Source organism: Hylobates moloch, unplaced genomic scaffold (genome assembly GCF_009828535.3).
Source record: "Hylobates moloch isolate HMO894 unplaced genomic scaffold, HMol_V3 SCAFFOLD_18, whole genome shotgun sequence".
Classification (NCBI taxonomy): Eukaryota; Metazoa; Chordata; class Mammalia; order Primates; family Hylobatidae; genus Hylobates; species Hylobates moloch.
Window position 1 is genome coordinate 47,992,008 of NW_026652293.1, and position 21,192 is coordinate 48,013,199.

General features: G+C 42.5%; 1 protein-coding gene across 1 annotated transcript in view; it reads left to right on the forward strand.

Annotated features, from left to right (window-relative positions):
• The first annotated feature begins 34 nt into the window (after positions 1 to 34).
• Positions 35 to 21,192, forward strand: part of SMYD2 (SET and MYND domain containing 2) — a 58,425-nt gene continuing 37,267 nt past the window's right edge. The window contains exon 1 of the mRNA XM_032136420.2: positions 35 to 551. Within this exon, the coding sequence (XP_031992311.1) occupies positions 379 to 551 (173 nt within the window). The 5' untranslated portion in view covers positions 35 to 378. The remainder of the gene's footprint in view (positions 552 to 21,192) is intronic.

Below are 21,192 nucleotides of genomic sequence, written 5' to 3' on the forward strand. Positions count from 1 at the left end.
CCCTCCCACGGAGGAGGAGGGCGCGTCCCGCTCGCTCCGTGGAGACGCCGCGGAGGCGCACACGCCTCACGCCTCCTCGCAGAAGCCACAGGGGCTGCGGCTCTTTGTCGCGGCCACACCGGAAACGGTCCGGAGCGCGCGCGGGGCGGCCGCCGAGGGTCCTGGCGCGGGGCGGGGCCGCCGGGCCCGTCCCCCTCTCCGCGGGGGCGCGCGAGGCCCGGGCGGGGCCGCCGTCCCTTCCGGGGAGCGGGGAGCCGCCGCCGCGTCCGCCGGGCGGCTCCCACCCCGCCCCCCGCAGCTCTGGGTGACGCGTCTCCAATAACAGCTCGCCGGGAGCCGCAGCTCGGGCACAGCCGGCGGCCGCGCCCCGCCGCCACCATGAGGGCCGAGGGCCTCGGCGGCCTGGAGCGCTTCTGCAGCCCGGGCAAGGGCCGGGGGCTGCGGGCTCTGCAGCCCTTCCAGGTGGGGGACTTGCTGTTCTCCTGCCCGGCCTATGCCTACGTGCTCACGGTCAACGAGAGGGGCAACCATTGCGAGTACTGCTTCGCCAGGTAGGGCGGCGGCGGCGGGCGGGAGCCGGGGGCGCCGAGCGGGAGGCTTGGACCGCGGCGCCAGGAAGTGCGTGCGGCTCGCGGGGTCCTAGCGCCTGCCTCTGGGGCGGGGTGGGGGGCGGGGAGGGGAGGAGGCCCCGCGCTGCAGCCCCACGCCGGGCGCCACGTGCGAGAGGAAACAGGACCGGTGCCCGCTGCACGCCCTGACTGCACGTTTTCAGAGTTGCTCACGCAGGATGCGCAAACCCGGGAGTGCAGGTTCCTGCCCTCAAATGTGGGCTCTGAGCCAGGCTTGTTCCAAGCCTGGGCACTCACTGCCCTCCCGGTGCATTGGCAGCGGAGCCCCAAATTTGGGCAGCCACGGGCTGTCACCTTTAACTTATGCTTCCTGCGGTATGTTCTGTTCCCCACAGTCCAGCCCTGCCTCAGATTGGCCGTTTCTTCCAAGGAATTTAATGACTTAGTATATGTCTTGTAAAGTACACTTACATGTTAAAGTACGCTTACATGGGTGTTTGGAGGAACGCCAGTGGGCACTGACCACACCCCCTGGATTCTGAGGTGCTGCAACGATGAGTTACAGTGTCCAGTTTTGGTTTGGGATTAGGAAAACATGGTCGCAGGAAGGGATTGGGCAAGATGTGTGGTTGCTAATGGTATTTAATTGTAAGATACCATATGTATATATGTGTCTGTGTTTGTATATATGATGCATATACATTTGCACACACCAACACATAATTATATCCTCAACTCTTATGAGAGCTTCAGAGCTTAAAGGCACATTAGAAATCACCAATTCAATCCTGTCTTTCACTTAATGGATGAGAAAACTAAAGCCCAGAGAGAAAGTGGAGTTACCTTTATCCATTCACACCAGTAGTGAAGGGAGTGAAATCTGGCCTTATTCACTTCTTCCTATTTCTCACTGGTTAGGTGCTCAGTAAATTTACTAAGGCAGGAGGCATGGCATTGGGGTTAAGTTTATATCAGGCCTTCCAGTACTCTGAGTAGAGACCATGCTTTGCTTTCTTTGAACCTCAGTTTCTTCATCTTTGAAATGGAGATTCCTGGGCTGGATTAAGCTGACCTGCGGTCCTGCAGGGACCTTTTGAGTACAGGTCTCAAGTCCAGCATACTCAATCTCTCAGACCTGTGTGCCTTATTCTACAATAAGACGTAGCAAAAGAAGGGACAAAGGCTAAATATTATAGTAATCTTGCCCAGACTCCCTGCCAGAACTGTCTTCCGCTTGGGGGGACCTGGAAAGGAACTAGACACGGAATCATGCCGTGGGCAGCTTAAGGGCTGTATGTGATGTGGCTCTTTGAATTGGTGAGCCAAGAGCTAAAGGGTCATGGCACCACTTTGCAACGTTTGAGTGAAGTGAGCATTGGGTTTTCCCAAAGTTAAAAAGGCTGCTGTGACTGGTCCCTTGATCTTCTGAGCCTTGCTGTGGCTCGGAGTCTGCAGCAGCGTGGGTGTCTGCAGTGGCAGGAGCAAAGCAGGTCAGGCATCACAGAAGGAGCCTCCATCAGGGATCCTGGCAATTCCTGGAAGACATCGCCTAAGACCATGGATGCCAGGCACATAGTAGGTGCTTACTTTATATGGGTAGTTGCCAGCCCTGGCCCCCAGTGAGTGAAAGATCAAATCCCTCTGGGTTTAGAAGGGATGAGAAGAACTGAGAAATGCTTCTCTTTAGCTGTAAGTCTCCTAATTGTATCTACTACGCATACCCCCAACCTTAGAACATTAATGGATGGTCAGATGCAAGTTCACAAAGCATTCAGCCTGGATTATTCTGCCATATGTGACAGTTTGCTGCCTTTTTTGTTGTTGCATTTTTCTGACTGACATTTATTAGTGTTACTCACTGTTGCCTTGGGTTCCTCACCAGGGCTGCAACTTGCAATGGGGTGTTATTACGACTTGCAAACCCCTTCTCTGTTTGATTTCCCTGAACTTATGTCAATACCCATAGTTTATTTCCTCTCTCTCCCCAAAGAATTATTTGAAATCAATTAAAATAATACAAAAGAAATAATATCCATGATACTTATGCAATTAGAAATATCTTTGTACCCTACTTCATGATTTCTATTAAATCTGAATCGTTTATTATCAGTGGTTAGGTCATCTGATAGATTCAGCATCAGTTCCTCTGTCAGCAATTTGTATATGACCTAGGACAAATCAGTCTGTTCAGATGTATGAGGGGAACGTGTATTTTCCTCCATAGGGCCTCAAAGTATAGGAGTAGAATTCTGGAAATGTTCATACTTACAGGTCAAAATCTGCTGTATGCCCCAGCCCCACACACCCAAAAGCAAGCTACCCCTTATCCTTTCTTTTGCCAGAAGTTTAACGTAAACAATATTGCTTAAGATAAATGAACGACCCAAGAATTTCCATGTCATATTAATTGTATCAGGATCTAACTTTTTTTGAAGGAAAGAAAAGTGATTTCTTTAGGTAGGAATAAGTGTATTCTATAAATTGAGAAATAATGGAAAATGTCTTAAGTCTCAACAGAATGGGATTCTTATGGTCAGGGCAATTCAGACAAAGGTTTGCTTTGGGGAGTTTTTAATTTGTATCACATTGCTCAGTCTGGTGGGTGCCACTGGAGAAGATGCGTATCTTGCCTGAGCTGCTAGAAGGCAGCTCCTAATAATATTATATAAAGTTTTTCCACTTGGAAGCTGTCCCTATCAGACTTCTCAGATACACTTTATACACACATACACACATAAATGCACACATACACATTTTGGCCATTTATCACCGTTTTCTGGTGGTGTTTTTGTTTTTTTTTTTTTTTGAGACAGTTTCACTCTTGTTGCCCAGGTTGGAGTGCAATGGTGTGATCTCAGCCCACCACAACCTCCACCTCCCCGGTTCAAGCAATTCCTCTGCCTCAGCTTCCTAAGTAGCTGGGATTACAGGCATGCATCACCATGCCTGACTAATTTTGTATTTTTAGTAGAGACGGGGTTTCTCCATGTTGGCCAGGCTGGTCTCAAACTCCCGGCCTCCCAAAGTGCTGGAATTACAGGCATGAGCCACCGCACCCGGCCAAGTATGTATTTTAAACTAAGTTTTAGACTTTTTTTTTTTTTTGAGACAGAGTCTCGTCTCGCTCTGTTGCCCAGGCTGGAGTGCAGTGGCACGATCTTGGCTCACTGCAACCTCCGCCTCCTGGGTTCAAGCGATTTCCGGCTAATTTTTGTATTTTTAGTAGAGACAGGGTTTCATCATGTTGGCCAGGCTGGTCTCGAACCCCTGACCTCAAGTGATCCACCCGCCTCAGCCTCCCAAAGTGCTAGGATTACAGGCGTGAGCCACTGTGCCCAGCCTAGACATATTTTAACCCCCAATGTGATTTGTCTCAGAAGGAGAGAAATCTGCTTTAACCCAGTGTTCCATCTAAATATTCATTCTATGTGCCATTCTTCAGGTAGGCAGATGTCTCCCTTTTGATCTTTTGTTCTCTTGGCTCATAGGTTATTTAAGGATAAGATTATTGTCATTTCTTTGTTTGTTCTGAGTGTAGGGGGGAACCAGGAAAGCCCATTTACCCTCCTTGGAATAGAGCTATTAGAACCCAGTTTCAGTGAATTTCGGTCATGTCTGGCTTAGATTAGCAGTTTTAAAAATTAAGTTGTTTGCTTGAGCCAAACCCTGTGATTAAGGTGTCCTATTTCAGCAGTTATAAAGACTTTTTTCCTCATGTCCCTCAGATTTATTCTCTAGCGTATTCATCTCAGCTTTCTTCTTGTTTTATCAAACCGGCAGAATAATTTTTACTTGATCTTAATCTGTATTAAGGGCCATGAAATCCTGATGCTGTTTTCCTGAAGTTCTCTGAACTAGCCCTGGTTCTGGCTGCCTGAAGCTGTGCATGAGAAGGGGACCTTGTCCCCAGGGCTGCTGTGACTCTGGCTCTCCTGAGAATGCTTTGAGAGTTGTTTTGGGGGAGAAATGGCTTCAGATGTATTTAAATCATCATGTTTTCTGAATAAAACAATGGAATACATGCTCTAATAAGGGGGTTCCCCTTCTTTTTTAGATGTATTTTTGTAAAATAGGTAGTAAGACTAAAACATACATACAACAGATTTCCTGTAAAAAGTGCCATTAAAGAATACAAAATTCAGCTATCTGTATGTTAGGTAAGGAAATGGCTGTTTTCACTTTCTGCCTTTCAGTATTTCAAGGTTTCCATGTACATTAATGCATAACTTAATGACAGGGATATGTTCCAAGAACTGCCTTAGTAAAGCAGTTTGGTCCTTGTGCCAGCATGCTGGAGTGTACTTACACAAAGCTACGTGGGAGAGTCTACTACTCACCTAGACTGTATGGTATACTGTTGCTCCTAGGTTACAAACCTGTACAGCATGTTACTGTACTGAATACTGTAGGCAGTTGTACCACAATGGTAAGTATTTGTGTATCCAAACATATCTAAACATAGAAAAGGCACAGTGAGAATATGGTATCACAGTCTTATGGGACCACCTTTGTTCATGTGGTCTGTCATTGACTAAAATGTCGTTAGTGCATGACCTTATTTCAGTAGAAACCGCAAAGCAGGGACTTTGTGGCAGGTGGACTGGGTTTGAATTCTGGTTTCATTCTTTCCTGATGGTTTGTCTTTAGGCCAGTTATCACTTAACCTCTCTGAACTCCCAGGTTCCCTTATTTGTAAAATGTGTGTACTAACGCCAGTGCCGTTAATCCCAGGAGTTGGTAGGCTGAGGTGGGAGGATTGCTTGAAGCCAGGATTTTGAGACCTGCCTGGGCAACATAGCAAGACCCCATTCTCTACAAAAAAAATTTTATTTAGTTTAGCCAGCTGTGGTAGCCCGGGCCTGTAGTCCTAGCTACACTTGGGTAGGCTGAGGTGGGAAGATCCCTTGAGTCAGGAGGTTGATGCTGCAGGGAGCCATATCACTTACTCCAGCCTGGGAGACAAAGTGAGACCCTGTCTCTTAAAAAAATAAACATAAAAAAGTGCGGCCTGGGCATGGTGGCTCACGCCTGTAATCCCAACACTCTGGGAGGCTGAGGCAGATGGATCACTCGAGGTCAGGAGTTTGAGACCAGCCTGGCCAACACAGTGAAACCCTGTCTCCACTGAAGATACAAAAATTAGCCAAGTGTGGTATAGTCCCAACTACCTGGGAGGCTGAGGCAGGAGAATGGCTTGAACCTAGGAACCCAGGAGGCAGAGGTTGCAGTGAGCTGAGATCACGCCACTGCACTCTAGCCTCCATCTCAAAAAAAAAAAAAAAGCTTACGAATACCCACCCTATCAACCAAGCTAAGTCCGTACAACCCTAGCACATAGTGAGCCATCAAAATCACTCTGATCTCTCTTCTTTTTTTTTTTTGAGATGGAGTCTCACTCTGTCACCCAGGCTAGAGTGCAGTGGCACAATCTCCGCCACCCAGGTTCAAGTGATTCTCCTGCCTCAGCCTCGCGAGTAGCTGGGATTACAGGCATGCATCACCATGCCTGGCTAATTTTTGTATTTTTAGTAGAAACAATATTTCACCATGTTGACCAGGCTGGTCTTGAACTCCTGATCTCAGGTAATCCACCTGCCTTGGCCTCCCAAAGTGCTGGGATTACAGGCATGAGCCACCACGCCTGGCTTGATCTCATACTTGTTTGATGAACTCTGCTGGCTAAATGTTTCTAACTTAATTAAATTTTGTGATAAAATATTATAATTTTAGGGGCGTTTTTATGGAGTTGTGGGGAGGGGTGAATACTGGGAAGGAAATACTGGAAATTGTTGACCAGTGGAGTCACCATTAAGCTGGCCTCTTGGCTGGGTGTGGTGGCTCACGCCTGTAATCCCAGCACTTTGGGAAGCTGAGGGGGGCGGATTACCTGAGGTCAGGAGTTTGAGACCAGCCTGACCAACATGGTGAAACCTCATCTCTATTAAAAATTCAAGAATTAGCTGGGTATAGTGGCGGGTGCCTGTAATCCCAGCTACTTGGGAGGCTGAGGCAGGAGAATCGCTTGAACCCGGTAGGTGGAGGTTGTGGCGAGCTGAGACTGCGCCACTGTACTCCAGCCTGGGAGACAGAGTTAGACTATGTCTTCAAAAAAAAAAAAAAAAAAAAAAAAGAAAGAAAAGATGGCCTGTTGACCCATAGCCACAACCAGCAGTTCTCAACCTTGGGTTCCCCAGAATTAATGATGGGTGTCTGGGATCAGTTTTTGGTATTTTTCAAAACCTAATGGAAATAATATACCTACACAGGTAAACCTTCTTCAAAAAAAGAGCCTTTTCTCACTCCAAAGTGCTTAGGCACTTTAATATTCTTTTAATAAGATTAAACAAATATTTTTAGAGAGAAATGGAAGAAAACAGGATTTTCCACATTGCAAGGCTATCAGGGCTCCTTTCTGCCTTTTACTTTCAGCACAGTTGTTTCAGCTGCAGCAAGGAGCTGTCCTTTAAGACTTCAAATGTGCCAGGTGCTGTAACTCACGTTATTTTTCATATGCGGGGAATATAATTTCTGTTATAGCTTATAGGGGCTCAGTGACCAAGCTGCACGTTTGGAACCGATTTCAGATGAAAGAGACAGAATAACAGCAGGATATCCTGAAGTGAAATTCAAACCCTGGTGAGTTAAAACCACCATCTAACACCTTTCCCTCCCAAAGCAATTGCACAGAATCCTCTCAATCAAAAAAAATTCGAAGAACCTGTATAAAATGGCATTTCTTTAAATCATATTTAAAGAAATAAAGAAATAAAGACTCTTTGCAGCCCATAAAGCATTTCCAGATACATTCTTATTTTGATCCTTCCAAGGATGGCTGGTATACACAGGGCCTTATTCCGTTTTACATAGAAAGAAACTGAGTGTTAGAGAAGTTAAGCGGTTTCTCTGAATTTCACACCTTTTTTGTCAAATTATTTATTGAGTGCCTCTTAAAGGCCGGACTCCATGACCTTCAAGGATGGAGCCAAATCTCCGTGTTCCTCGTGTGATCTTCCTGTGCCCCCTTTGGCCTGAACCTACTGTGTGGTTCACCCAGGCACTTAACCCGACTTTACTACTGTGTGGTTCCTGGAGACTGGGGCCTTCATCCGTCTCTGATATCTCCTTGTTTGAATAGAATTTATAATTGGCCAAAAATTTAACAAACGAATGCATTGTTTAAAGAATTGTTTAAAGTCTTAATTTGATTCAGCCGTCTTAGATCTATATCTTATGCTGATATGGACTTAGACATGTTGTTTTTATTATAATGCTTTGAAATTTACATAAGAGCTACACATATTCTTTTATATGTATGAATTATTATGTAATAAAACATAAAAAGAACATGAGGCTTTGGTCCTTTTGTGGGCTCGGAATATTTTTAATATTATGCTAGGACTAAACCAGAGTGAGTCATCTCAGCCTTTATACCTACATATAAAGAGTTTGTTTCTGTGCCGTGTGATAGGGCAGCATCAGCCCATAGTCTTTTTTTTTTTTTTTCCTTAAGCAAATCCGTTCTTCAGGATCTCTCTCTGCAGAAGTTAAATCTCTGAGTTGTGGAAGTGGAATTTATGGTGCAGCTCTAGGAAGAGGCCCCTGGTTGGTATTCCTGTAGAACAGGCAAGTCGCACACCACCTGTCAGAAGGTTCTTGTAAAAATATGTTAAATTTCTTTGAGAAGATCCAGGGCTCACTGCTATAGTTTGGAAGGAACCTGGTCTTTGGGAGAACTCAGAATTGTTGAGAATTCAGGACAGCAAAATTGTCTCTTTTAGGATTTGATATAGTGAGAGAATTGCAAAGGAATTTCTACTGTATTGGGGTGTTTTAGGCTTACTGCTTTGAACTTAGGTTAATATTCCCTCCTCTTTTCCCTGGCAGTATAAAAATATGAAATAATTACTGTTTTATGCCACTTTATTTCTGTCCTCGAAGGAAGCAATCAATAATTACAAGCATGCTTTATCTTCCTGGAGTCATGAATAATTAAATTCACTCCCCCCATCCACACACATCTTTTTTTGGACCTCAGATGTACAGTTGAGGTAATCATACTTCTGAGTTCGAGGCATGCCTTTATCTAGTATATGCGAGACAAATTTGATTTTTCAGAATGTTCCCTCTCATTTCCTGCTCTTCTCACAGACAGCTCCTCTATGGGGTTGGTTACATATCTTTGAATACATGTGTATGTGTGTCCTGATGATCACTAGGGAACTAGACACACCTAGAACAAGGCACCCTGATTTTACTTTGCAGATTCAGACCTTGAGCTCTCTTCTGATCCTCCTGTTCACTCAGCATTTTTCTGTAGCTGTGTCAGGGCAGGGGCCCCTGCATTGGCCCCTTCCTCCTGATGAGTGGCCTATTCTGACACTTGAGGGAGGCAGGGCATTTTGAGGTCTCCTTTGCCTCTCAGGAACTTGCATTGTTAGCCCACCCACATCCCCAACCTTCACTTCTTTGGATTTCTAGGAAATCTGCAGTAGTTTAGGGGTGCAGTCCTTTGGCAGGGAATTAACTGAAGTACCTGCCTTTTCAGGGGTTGAACGCATGACCTTGGCCTCATTAGAGCTCTAACCAGTCACAAAGCACACACCTCACTTTGTGTAACTTCTGCTGACTTGTTCCTGCCACCCTCCGCGGCTTCCTATTCAATTGCAAAGGCGTTCACACCAACACAATAGAACAGAAGGAAATCAGATCTCTTCAAGACTTCTCTGAAGGATAGAAATATGCAATTTAGCAGGAAAATAATACAAAAAAGTCTTGAAGGTTCAGGAAACAACTTATCTTTCTAGTCCATACATTCACTGAGAATCCAGCTGTGTCTCTCCGATTCTTTTTCAATCAAAAATTTAAAAATAGCATGGGACTCCTTGTGTCAATTTATTAACATAAAATCTAGCGACTCTTGTACATGAAGTGGAAGGTTTCGGATGACTAAGTAGAAATATTGTATGTATATTATTAAAATGGATTGGGTTAGCTTTTATAGAAAAAGTGGATCTGAGAATTCATAAGTGCTTATCTTTGGCAAGTTTATAGTCCCTAGAAATAAAAATGAATGTGTGCTATAATAACAGAGACACAGTTGTGTCTTAGCGAGTGCTCAGGGTGTGTTGGTGCCCAGGGGACGCGGAGTCACCATGGAGGAGACGAGAAACAAGGACAACTCCCTAGAGAAGTGAAATTCACACAGGGCTTGAAGACCTGAATATATCTTGGTGGAGGGACATGGTAAGATAATCTGGCTGTCCAAAAAGATACAGGTTTTTATTAGAGCCAAATAAAAATCTCAAGGATTTTATGTCTTGGCACCTGGAAGGAGTTATGTTGAAATCTGTGTTCTCTTTAATCTATGAGTACCAAGAAAGACTCTTCAGGGATGTAGGTACTGGCTCATATTTTTGATGAGATGGGGATTTTTCTTACTCTGGTGATGTTTGGATAGGAAACACTTGCTCATTTGCCACCTGAGAAATCTCTTCTCTGTCAATTCCATGAATCTGTGGTACAGTGACAGTTGCTGTTCACAGTGATAGCCTCATATGCTCTTAGAACCTCACCAATAAGACACATTTAATTATGAGCCAATAGTATACTCCCTAAGGGTAGGAATTCTACTTTTTAACTCAATCAAAAACATTTGTATTTGTGGACACTTAGTGTGTTCTATGGTTCTGGAAAACAACTCCAAAGAAAAGGAACAAAAATCCCTACCACCACGGAGCTTATTTTCCAGCTTTTATTTATCTTTATTTTACCCCCAGTTCCTTGAACTTTGTAAGGCTTCAGCAGATGCTGTATAAAAGGCAGGAAGGTTTGTTCTTTTTCTTTCTTCTGGTCATCCATGGTATGTCATGAAGAACATTCTGTTAACCAGAATGTTTAACCATGTTGGGACTCAGAAAATGATACCTCAAAGTCTGGTCCTTTGGCATACAGAGCACTTTCCACTGAAGGGGGTTGGAAGGGCCTCAGAAGCGAAGACTCTGTGACCTTCCCTGCCCCTCAGTCTATTACTATTATTAGCTCATACCCTTTTGTCCATTCTTCATTGAACTTAAGCATAAAAATAGGCAGTTTTCCTTGAGTTCTTGAGTTATTGGGCTCTCATTTTGAAGGCTCTTGTTTTACATAAAAACTTTGACTAAATAAATTTGTTATGTTTTTATCTTGCTAATCTATCTTTTCTTCCAGGGGTGTTGGCCATGACCCTTATGATGGATGAGGAAAGACATCACATCTTTCCACTCCTACAACTGCAACACCCTGTCTCATGACTGACACAAACAGAGAGAGAGCTTTGATCAGATAATACTTAGGTCCAATGAATTGGCAACATCCCTATGTTGGTTAAAATAGCAGCAGCTCTGGGTAGATATATTTTAGAAGTTAATGAAATATGACCTACCCATACACCTGAGTAAATATTTTAAACAGCACTCTAAAAAAACCTTTAGGGTTTTTGTTTGTTTGTTTGTTTGTTTGTTTTTTAACTTTAAAACATTCAGGTTAACAAGGAAGTAGGGATTTAGGAACAATCTATTTATTTCATCCAATATTTAATTGATTTCTGCACATGTTCCAGCTTTACGAGGCACTCAGCTACTAAATATTTTCTAGGTGCAGAGAGAGAGAGAGAGAGAGAGAGAGAAGCCCACCTCTCTTGATCTTCTCTGTCTGTGAATCTGAGGATGCCCCTGATAGAACTCCATGGTAGAGTCGGGGCTTCCTGATGGACACCCTCAGGCCAAGCCTCAGGAGCCATATCTGAGTCTAGCTTGCTCTGCTGTGTTATTTTCACTCTGGTCATCCTAAATTGCTTATAGTAATGAATGCACACATAGACACATATGCACACACATATATGCACCTTGCTGATTCTCCACTCTATGTCCCTCTTTGCCTGGCTCACTCCTTTGGTTCTGAGAAATCTGTCCTGATTTCTGCAGGCTGGATTAGTTCCCTTCGTCTTTGCTCCCACAGCACCTCATACAAACTTCCTTTATCACACTTGCTCCTTGAATGCATGAACTAGGTCTTACTCATCTTTGTAACCCCAGCATTTAGCAAGAAGACTAACCTCTGTTACTGCAGTAAATATTTGTGAAATATATTAGTCTCATTTCTTCATCTTATCTTACCAGTGGCCCTTTGCATAGGCCTCATCACCTCTCTTAATATGCAACTATTCATTCTTGGAAATGAATCCTTGTAAATACTCTCAGAACTCTTCATTGACTCCCTGCTTTCTTCAGGACAAATTCCCTACTAAGTGCCCCTCCCATTGTATCCAGCATTATCCCTCACTGCATTTTGACTTAGACTCTAAGTTCAATTTGGGTGGTCTTTGCAAAGCTGAAGAATGTCATTCTTCATTCTTCCTATTGTCCATTTGTCATCTAGAGTACTTTTCTCTGTAATATTTCCTTCCTTATCCTCTGCCTCCTTCCTAGGTAAGGCCTTAGAGCCTCAGTTTGTTTATACTCAAGAAAGATCCAGTTCAAATTGCATCTTTGTGTGTGTGTGTGTATGTGTTTTTGAGACAGTCTCTCTTTGTCACCCAGGCTGGAGTGCAATAGCACGATCTCTGCTCATTGCAACCTCCACCTCCCAGGTCCAAGCGATTCTCCCGCCTCAGCCTCCTGAGTAGCTGGGATTACAGGCGCGTGCCACCACGCCTGGCTAATTTTTGTATTTTTTCATAGAGATGGGGTTTCACCGTGTTGGCCAGGCTGGTCTTGAACTCCCGACCTCAGGTGATCCACCCACCTTGGCCTCCCAAAGTGCTGGGATTATAGGCATGAGCCACCGCACCCGGTCCAAAGCTTTTTCTTAACTGCTTCAGCCCACACGTCTCTCATTTTATTTATCGACTTGTTTGTATTTATTTTACAATAATTTACTATTTACATTTTTTGAACATCCTACTATTCCAAGCATTGTGCTCTCACTGTGGAGTTTCAGCGATGAATAAGACAACATGCTCAGTAAGTTATTTCCCTAACTTCTGTATCTTCAAAGAGCTCAGTCCTAGGGGTAGCTTTCTGCTCTCAATTCCGGGTCATGTGGGCCATTTGCATGCTGAATCATTTTGCCTGATATTTATATTTACCACTCTCATGTAGGCAGGGCAGATTTCCCCAAATAGCTCTTTTTTTGAGATGGAGTTTTGCTCTTGTTGCCCAGGCTGGAGTGCAATGGCACGATCTCAGTTCACTGCGACCTCTGCCTCCCAGGTTCAAGCAATTCTCCTGCCTCAGCCTCCCAAGTAGCTAGGATTACAGGCACCCACCACCACGCCTGGCTAATTTTGTATTTTTACTAGTGACGGGGTTTCTCCATGTTGGGCAGGCTGGTCTTGAACTCCTGACCTCAGGTGATCCACCTGCCCCGGTCTCCCAAAGTGCTGGGATTACAGGCATGAGCCACTGCACCCAGCCACTCATTTTTTTTTTTTAACAAAAATATTATTTCCCAGTATGGCCATAGCACAGTACTTTTGTACCTAGAAAATAACACTTTTGAATAGAAATTACTTAGCTATGATAGATTAACATGTCTTCTTACTGCCTCATGTGCAGTGTTTTATAGTATAAAAAATGTTATTCAGAAAAATACAAATGGAATCAATAAGGATTGAAAGAAAAATGTCTGCTAAATCTGTTCAAATGGTATCTGATCAGTTTAAGTTTTCAAGGTAAAGTCCACAGTTTGGCGTAATTCGCCTGAACAAATTGGTAATTCAATTTTTTATATTTTGTTTGCAGGAAAATAAAACTGAGGGAATGAGAGAATCTCAACTCTTAAAATTCTTCTGTAGGCAATTAAAAAGATAACATTTTCTAGGCCAGGCACGGTGGCTTACACCTGTAATCCCAGCACTTTGGGAGACCAAGATGGGCTGATGGCTTGAGGACAGGAGTTCAAGCCCATCCTGGCCAACATAGTGAAACCCTGTCTCTACTAAAAATACAAAAATTAGCTGGGCGTGGTGGTTCATGTCTGTAATTAATCCCAGCTACTTGGAGGCTGAGGCAGGAGAATCTCTTGAACCCGGGAGGCAGAGGTTGTAGTGATCCAAGATTGTGCCACTGCACTCCAGCCCAGGCGACAGAGCAAGACCCTCTCTCAAACAAACAAACAAAAAACACACATTTGCCTGTAAGATTCAGAACAGTTCTGTCTGGACAGGTAGTTAACACATGTTTTGCTGCAGCAGACCTGACCATGTTCTGGGAACTCACAATTAGCATTAGACTATAAAGGAATTTTTACCATGGTTTATTTCTGTTTTATGGACAGAATGTTGAAGTGAAGAATACTGTTAGGAGTATTTTAAGTTTTCAAGCAGTTAAATTTATATTACTTTGGTTTTGTCGTTTTCCTTGATATTTAATCACGTGAGTTTTATGCAACAGCAAGCATAGGGGAATCTAATAATATTGGTATTCATTACAAAGTACTAATAGTAACATCTGTCATTTAACTGGAAGAAGCAGTGGATATTATTTTATTGTCAGTTACTTTATGAGAGAACTGAATTAGAAAGGCATTCGTTGTTTCTTTGCTTTTGACTTTTCAATCAGAAGGCATTAGAGAAATAAAGATAAAAGTAGCAAGGAAGTGTTATTCTAACCTTGCACAAAAGTTAAGACAGAGCATTTCCAGAGGAAAACGTGAAATTTTAAAAGTGTGTACATTCATTCTTTGGACGAGCTTTAACTGTTAGAGATTGTGCAGGGCCTACAAGAGGAGCTTCGGATGTAGGTGTTGTCCAGGGGCTGAAAAGAAAATGTAATGTTCACTGTTTCACAGGCTAATATTTCTCTCCTATATTCATAAGCTTCGTGAATTTTTTTTTTCTAAGACAAAGGTAAATTTTGTCTGGGCCAGAGCGTGCATGAAAACAAATCTGTGTTATTTTATAACTAGGTCAGCCATTACCCTGACCACCAAGCCCAGCTTCCTCCTTGTAAATTACAGCTCCAGTTCCAATAGTTGGGAAAACCTATTAGTTGCTGCCTTACTGCCCTAAATATTTCCTGCCTCCCCAAGAGGATGCAGGCTCTAACTTTTAACAAGCCTCAGAACAAAGCCTGGTGCTGAGCGAAGGTTCAGCACAGCCCTGGGAAGAAGCCCCCCGCTGCACGTGGGTCCCGTTCACTGTTACATTGTGGATTAAAGTGATGTATGGAGCACCTTTCACTATTACACAAAAACCTGTAGCCTGAGTATTATCCTTGTCCCTTGACCAGGGTTATAATAGGGTTCTGCCACAATTCCTCCAATTTTTATTTCTCTTAAACAAGATTGGAAGCCTTGCTAGTATAACCACCCTCGCTGGGTGGGAGGCTAACTTTGTTTCTGATTGTCTTATTTCAACCTATGGTGAAGTTATATTGCGCTGCTGGGGCTTTTTTCCCGTTCTCTTTTTCATTTGGCTGGGGCTGCCTCTGTTCAACAGAGCATACTTGTCACTTCTTCTGTCACCATTAGTTAAAAGTAATTGTTATTGCAAACGCCCTCTATGCCAGTATCATTTTCTTTCATGGTGAAACCCACTAAGCATTCATTTCAGTAGCAGAAAGTAGGGAGCTTACAGAATCAAATCCTTTTTATCTAGACCAACAGCACCTGCAGCAACGCATTAACTAGCAGGAGTTGTTAATTACATTTCTAACTTGTTGATCTTCATGGTTTCCGATTTTTAAAAGCAAGGAAATTAATCACTGTGTGTGTCTCCTCCAGTAGGAAATGACAGGAGCATGTCTTCTAAGTTCTGTTCCAGTCAGTAATAATCAAATACTTGCATTTTCCTGTAACATTTCTTTTCTTCCTTTGTGGATAGAGCTATTTCTTAAGTTCAAAGAGCCCTTCTGTTCACAGTAGGGTAGATATTTGCCCATAAAACAAAGGCTTTAGAAACATAGATCCTCTAGCTATGAGTCTGAGTGAGACTGTGCTGATGGTATTTCAATAGTTGACATCACTTTAAAAAAAAGCACAAAGACTAATTAAAAGTGTAGTAGTATCCAGCATTTATTGAACATTTACAGTGTTCTAAGCAATGTATTAAATGTTTTGCGTGCATTTTCTCATTTAACTTTCATAGCAAACCTGTGAGGTGGAAATGATATCTTTATTTGACAGTGAAGGAAACTGAGGTTCAGAAAGGACTAATAACTTGCCCAAGATCACATAGCACATCAAGTACCAGAAAGGAAAAAGGATTTGAGAGAGGGAAGTGGGAAGAGTAACTCACCATATTCATCCTAAATTGTGAGACAGGAATCAAGAAGCAGCAGGACGAAAGCTGAGGTTTTCTTTCTTAAAACTTGCACCTGCTTCTAGGATACTTCATCATAGGTTAGAAAAAGACAGGGTCAGCCACTTTATTCTTATGTAAATGTTCATCATCAAGGTAGTTAAACAACCTGATCCATCCTGTGATTCATTCTTAAGAATCTCAGAAAAACCTAAACAATCTGCCTTGCCGAGTGCTTCAACTGTATACAGCAATTTCCACACGAAAAAGCCACTCCACCCAAGTGTGTTACCATAGGCCTGTGGCTCCGCATTCTAGAATCACACTGGAATCTCCTGGGAGCATTCTAAAAGTCTTAGTGCCTGGGCCCAACACATACCAATTGAATGAGAACTGATGAGTCCTGCCCCAGACAACCAAGGTTGAGAACCACTGTGAGAGATTATTAGTGATTCACTCTACACTTTCCTTTTCGTTCCATTCCTTTGGGGTTATTTCAGTTCGTTGTTTTTTTTTGTTTTTTTTTTTTTTGGGAGGGGGGGAGTTTTGTTTTCTTTATTTTGCTCAGTCTCTTTTCCCAAACTTCCTGAACAATTCAGATCAGATTACGTTGCAAATGAAAAATTTATGACTGTGTCTTTTGTAGGAACGGAGTTTGTTCCAAATGTTTTGTATATTCCTGCAGCGAAAATAGATAGCCCATATGAAGTTTCTCTCTGGCTGTAACTCCTCAGTCAGCAATAGTCAAACACTCAGAATCTCTCTCCTCTCTCAAGCACATACACTACACACACACAGTGCAGGTACCAGCTCAGCAAGTTTTAGTTTGAATTTCAGCCATGAGACTTATGAAGAGTTTAAATCTCTCGCTAGCTATGGAAAGAACTGCAGCCCATATCTGAATAATTTAAACAGGGCTTCATCCCCGCCCCCACCCCACCACCTCATCTAGAATTGCTTAAACCAAAATAGATCAAAGGCGATTTTTATGTTATTCACTATCAGTAACAGTAGCTATCAAAAACTGTTAGCTTTTCTTCTCTGCTCTGAAGGCAAGCTGGCCCAAGAAGAGTTACGTTAAGAAAATTCACACTGCTGAAAGAAATTAGAGATGACACAAACAAATGGAAGAACACTCCATTCTCATGGATTGGAAGAACCAATATTGTTAAAATGTCCATACTGCCCAAAGCAATCTACAGATTTCAACACTATAACTACCAAACTACCAAAGTCATTTTTCACAGAATAAGAAAAAAACTTTTCTAAAATTCATGGGGAACCCAAAGAGAGCCCAAACAGCCAAAGCTATCCTAAGCAAAAAGAACAAAGCCAGAGGCATCACATTACCCAACTTCAAATAATACTGTAAGGCTATGGTAACCAAAGCAGCATGGTATGGGTACAAAACAGAGACATAGACCAGCAGAACAGAATAGAGAACCCAGAAACAAAGTCAACAGAAATAAGCAATGGGGAAAGGACTCCCTATTCAATAAATGGTGCTGGGATGACTGGCTAGCCATATGCAGAAGAATGAAACTGGACCCCTACATTTTACCATATACAAAAATTAACTCAAGATGGATTAAATATTTAAATGTAAGACCTCAAACTATAAAAATCCTAGAACACCTAGGAAATACCATTCTGGACATTGGCTTTGGCAAAGGACTATGACTAAGTCCTCAAAAGCAGTTGAAACAATAATTGAAAGTGGGACCTAATTCAGCTAAAGAGCTTCTGCACAGCAAAAGAAATTATCAACAGAGTAAACAGACACCCTACAGAGTAGAAGAAAATATTCACAAACTGTGCATCTGACAAAGGTCTAATATCCAGAACCTGTGAAGAAGTTAATTCAACAAGCAAAAAACAAGTAACCCCGTTAAAAAGTGGGCAAAGACATACAAGTGGCCAATAAACATGAAAAAATGTTCTTCAGAATCACTAATCATCAGAAAAATCCACATCAAAACCACAATGAGAAACCATCTCACATCAGTTAAAATGGCTATTATTAAACAGTCAAAAAATAACATGTGGCTGTGCATACTGGCTCACACCTGTAATCGCAGCACTTTGGGAGGCTGAGGCAGGAGGATCACTTGAGACTAGGAGTTTGAGACCAGCCTGGGCAACATAGCGAGACCCCCATCTCTACAAAATAGACAACAAATTAGCCGGACATGGTGGTGTGTCCCTGTAGTCCCAGCTACTTGGGAGGCTGAGGTGAGAGGATTGCTTGAGCACAAGAGTTTGAAGCTGCAGCCATAATTACAAGCCATGATCATGCCACTGCACTCCAGCCTGGGCAACAGCTTGAGACCCTGTCTCCAGAAAAATTAAAAAATAACAGATGCTGGTGAGGCTGTGGAGAAAAAGGAATGCTTATACACTGTTGGTGAGAATGTAAATTAGTTCAGCCACTGTAGAAAGCAGTTTGGAGATTTCTCAAAGGACTTAAAACAGAACTACCATTCGACCCAGCAATCCCTTTACTGGGTATATACCCAAAGGAAAATAAATCGTTCTACTGGAAAGACACATGCACTCAAATGTTCATTGCAACACTGTTCACACTAGCAAAGACACAGAATCAACCTACGTGCCCATCAACAGTGAACTGGATAAAGAAAACATGATATATATATATGTCATAGAATACTATGCAGTCATAAAAAAGAATGAAATTATGTCTTTTGCAGCAACATAGTTGCAGCTGGAGGCCCTTATCCTAAGCAAATGCAGAAACAGAAAACCAAATACCCATGTTCTCACTTCTTTGTTGTTGTTGTTGAGACAGAGTCTCTGTTGCCCAGGCTGGAGTGCAGTGGTGCTGTCCCGGCTCACTGCAACCTCCGCCTCCTGAGTTCAAGTAATTCTCCTGCCTCAGCCTCCCAAGGAGCTGGGACTACAGGCGCCCGCCACCACACCCAGCTAATTTTTTGTGTTTTTAGTAGAGACAGGGTTTCACCGTGTTAGCCAGGATGGTCTTGATCTCCTGACCTCGTGATCTGCCCGCCTTGGCCTCCCAAAGTGCTGGGATTACAGGCGTGAGCCACCACACCCAGCCATGTTCTCACTTTGAAGTGGGAGCTAAACATTGGGTGTTCATGGATGTAAAGATGGCAACATTAGACCCTGGGATTACTAGGAAGGAGAGAGGGGGGGGGAGCAAGGGCTGAAAAACTGTGTATTGGGCACTATGCTCACTACCTGGGTGATGGGATCATTTATATTCCAAACCTCAGCATCATGCAAAATCCCTATGCAGCAAACCTGAATCTAAAATAAAAGTTGAAATTATTATTTTAGAAAAGGAAAATTTACATATAACCAGGTATTTGGTTCACTGAGCATACATGTAGTAAAATCTTCCCTAGAGCCAGGCAAAGCTTTTCAGTTTTTAGTGAGGAGTGCAGTGTTCTCTCACCAGGTTCCTAGAAGACATGATCCAGCTTGGACTCTCCCAGGATCTGTTGGAGAAACACGTAGGCTCATGATACTGAATGAGAGGAGGGACCTTCTATGTACACAATAAATACATGAATCCTTGTTTTCTTACAAACTGTTTCAAGTGGAATGGGTTCCTGGAGCACAATGGGTTGAGAGATGCTCTTTTGTGCGGATGTTCCCTCCCCATGTCTCATTTTGAAAAATGATCCTGGATCCCCTCCCCATTGCATCTTTAAAGCAAAGTGACATTAATGAGAAACCACTGGAGCTGTGGCATTATGCAGACCAGAGTAAAGCATGCCTCTCCTATGCTTTGTTGTTACTATTAGCTTATCCACTCACGTGGAAAGACTATTTTTGCCACGTGGAGTCTACCCTCCTGAACCATTGTCACAGCACTCAAGGAAGGATGCTCCGGCATGATGGAAACAAAATGTGTGAATTCCAATTCTGCCACCTACTTGCAGAATGACCATGTTAGTTTAGTTGTTTCATGTCTAAGATCTTCATTATCTTCATTTGAAAAATAGGAATAATAATAGCTTCTTCTTAGACCTGATGAGATTACTAAAATAGATCAGCAGTTTTCAAACTTTCTGGTTTCAGGGTCCCTCTGTACTCTTAAAAATTATTAAGAATCACAGAGAGCTTTTGTTTATATGAGTTATAGCAATCATGTATCATATGTCAAGTTAAACAAAATTATGAAGGTTTATTCATTTTAAAATGACAACTATTATGCTAACATTTTTCTGTGAGAAATATCTTCCAAAATAAAAGAATTACTGAGAACAGTGATTTTGTTTTAAATTTTTGTAAGTCTCTTTAATGTCTGGATTTATAGAAGACAACTGGATTCTCAAATATGCTTCTGAATTCAGTCTGTCATGTTATGTTTTAGTTGGATTATGTAGCAAAAATAAAGCTTCACATAGCTATGTAATTGGTAAGAGAAGGGTATTTCGATATCCTTCTCAGTTAAATGTGGATGTTCTTATTTGATTAATCACTAAACTTTGATAATTGATGTTGTCTTAAAAGTTGTGATGTGCAATCAGAAGCCATATTGTGAACTTTACATACTCAGTGACATAAAATCCATTGGTTTACCTTACACTTGGAATGACTTTTTTGCCATGCATAACTTTTAAAACAGTGTCATTGGCCATTTGGAAAATATTAGTTACCTAGATTGTACAGATCTCCTGAAAATTGACTCATTTTATCAAACCATATCAAAAAATCATAATTCTTAATATTACCACTAGTCTCATCAGATAAGTCTTCAGTATTGAGAAGCTGTCAAGCTCAGGATGGCAGATCTGTGTTTTCTAAAATGTTAATTTTTACTTGAAAACTCAAATTTTATCATTGGCAACAAGTGTTGTTTTCCTGGAAGTGACAGGCTCACTTCTTTCATTTCAGTAATATATCTGCCAGATGCTCAAGTCTGAATAACCACAGTTTATCTAAAACTGTTCTTTCAAGTTAAAAAGAAAAAAAAAAGCCAGGAATTTTTCCAAGAAGAAAGTGGCTAGTTCAGTTTACAACGCCAGTGATCACACCAGTGCTCTTCCATGAGATACCCACTGGACTTCAATATGAAGCAGAAATACTTTTTGCATTCTTCCCACTTCACTGTACAATGCCAAAGACATAGATACTTAAGAATCGAGATTTAGTAAAGTTAATATTCATTACTGCGTCATCAGGGACATTCGTGAGACTGGCTTTCCCCATCTTACTGCCAGTGTGGCAGTAAAGAATACAGCGTTTCCAGCAAGGCACGGTGTCTCACGCCTGTAATCCCAGAGATTTGGAAGGCTGAGGTGGGCGGATCACCTGAGGTCAGGAGTTCGAGACCATCCTGGCCAACATGGTGAAACC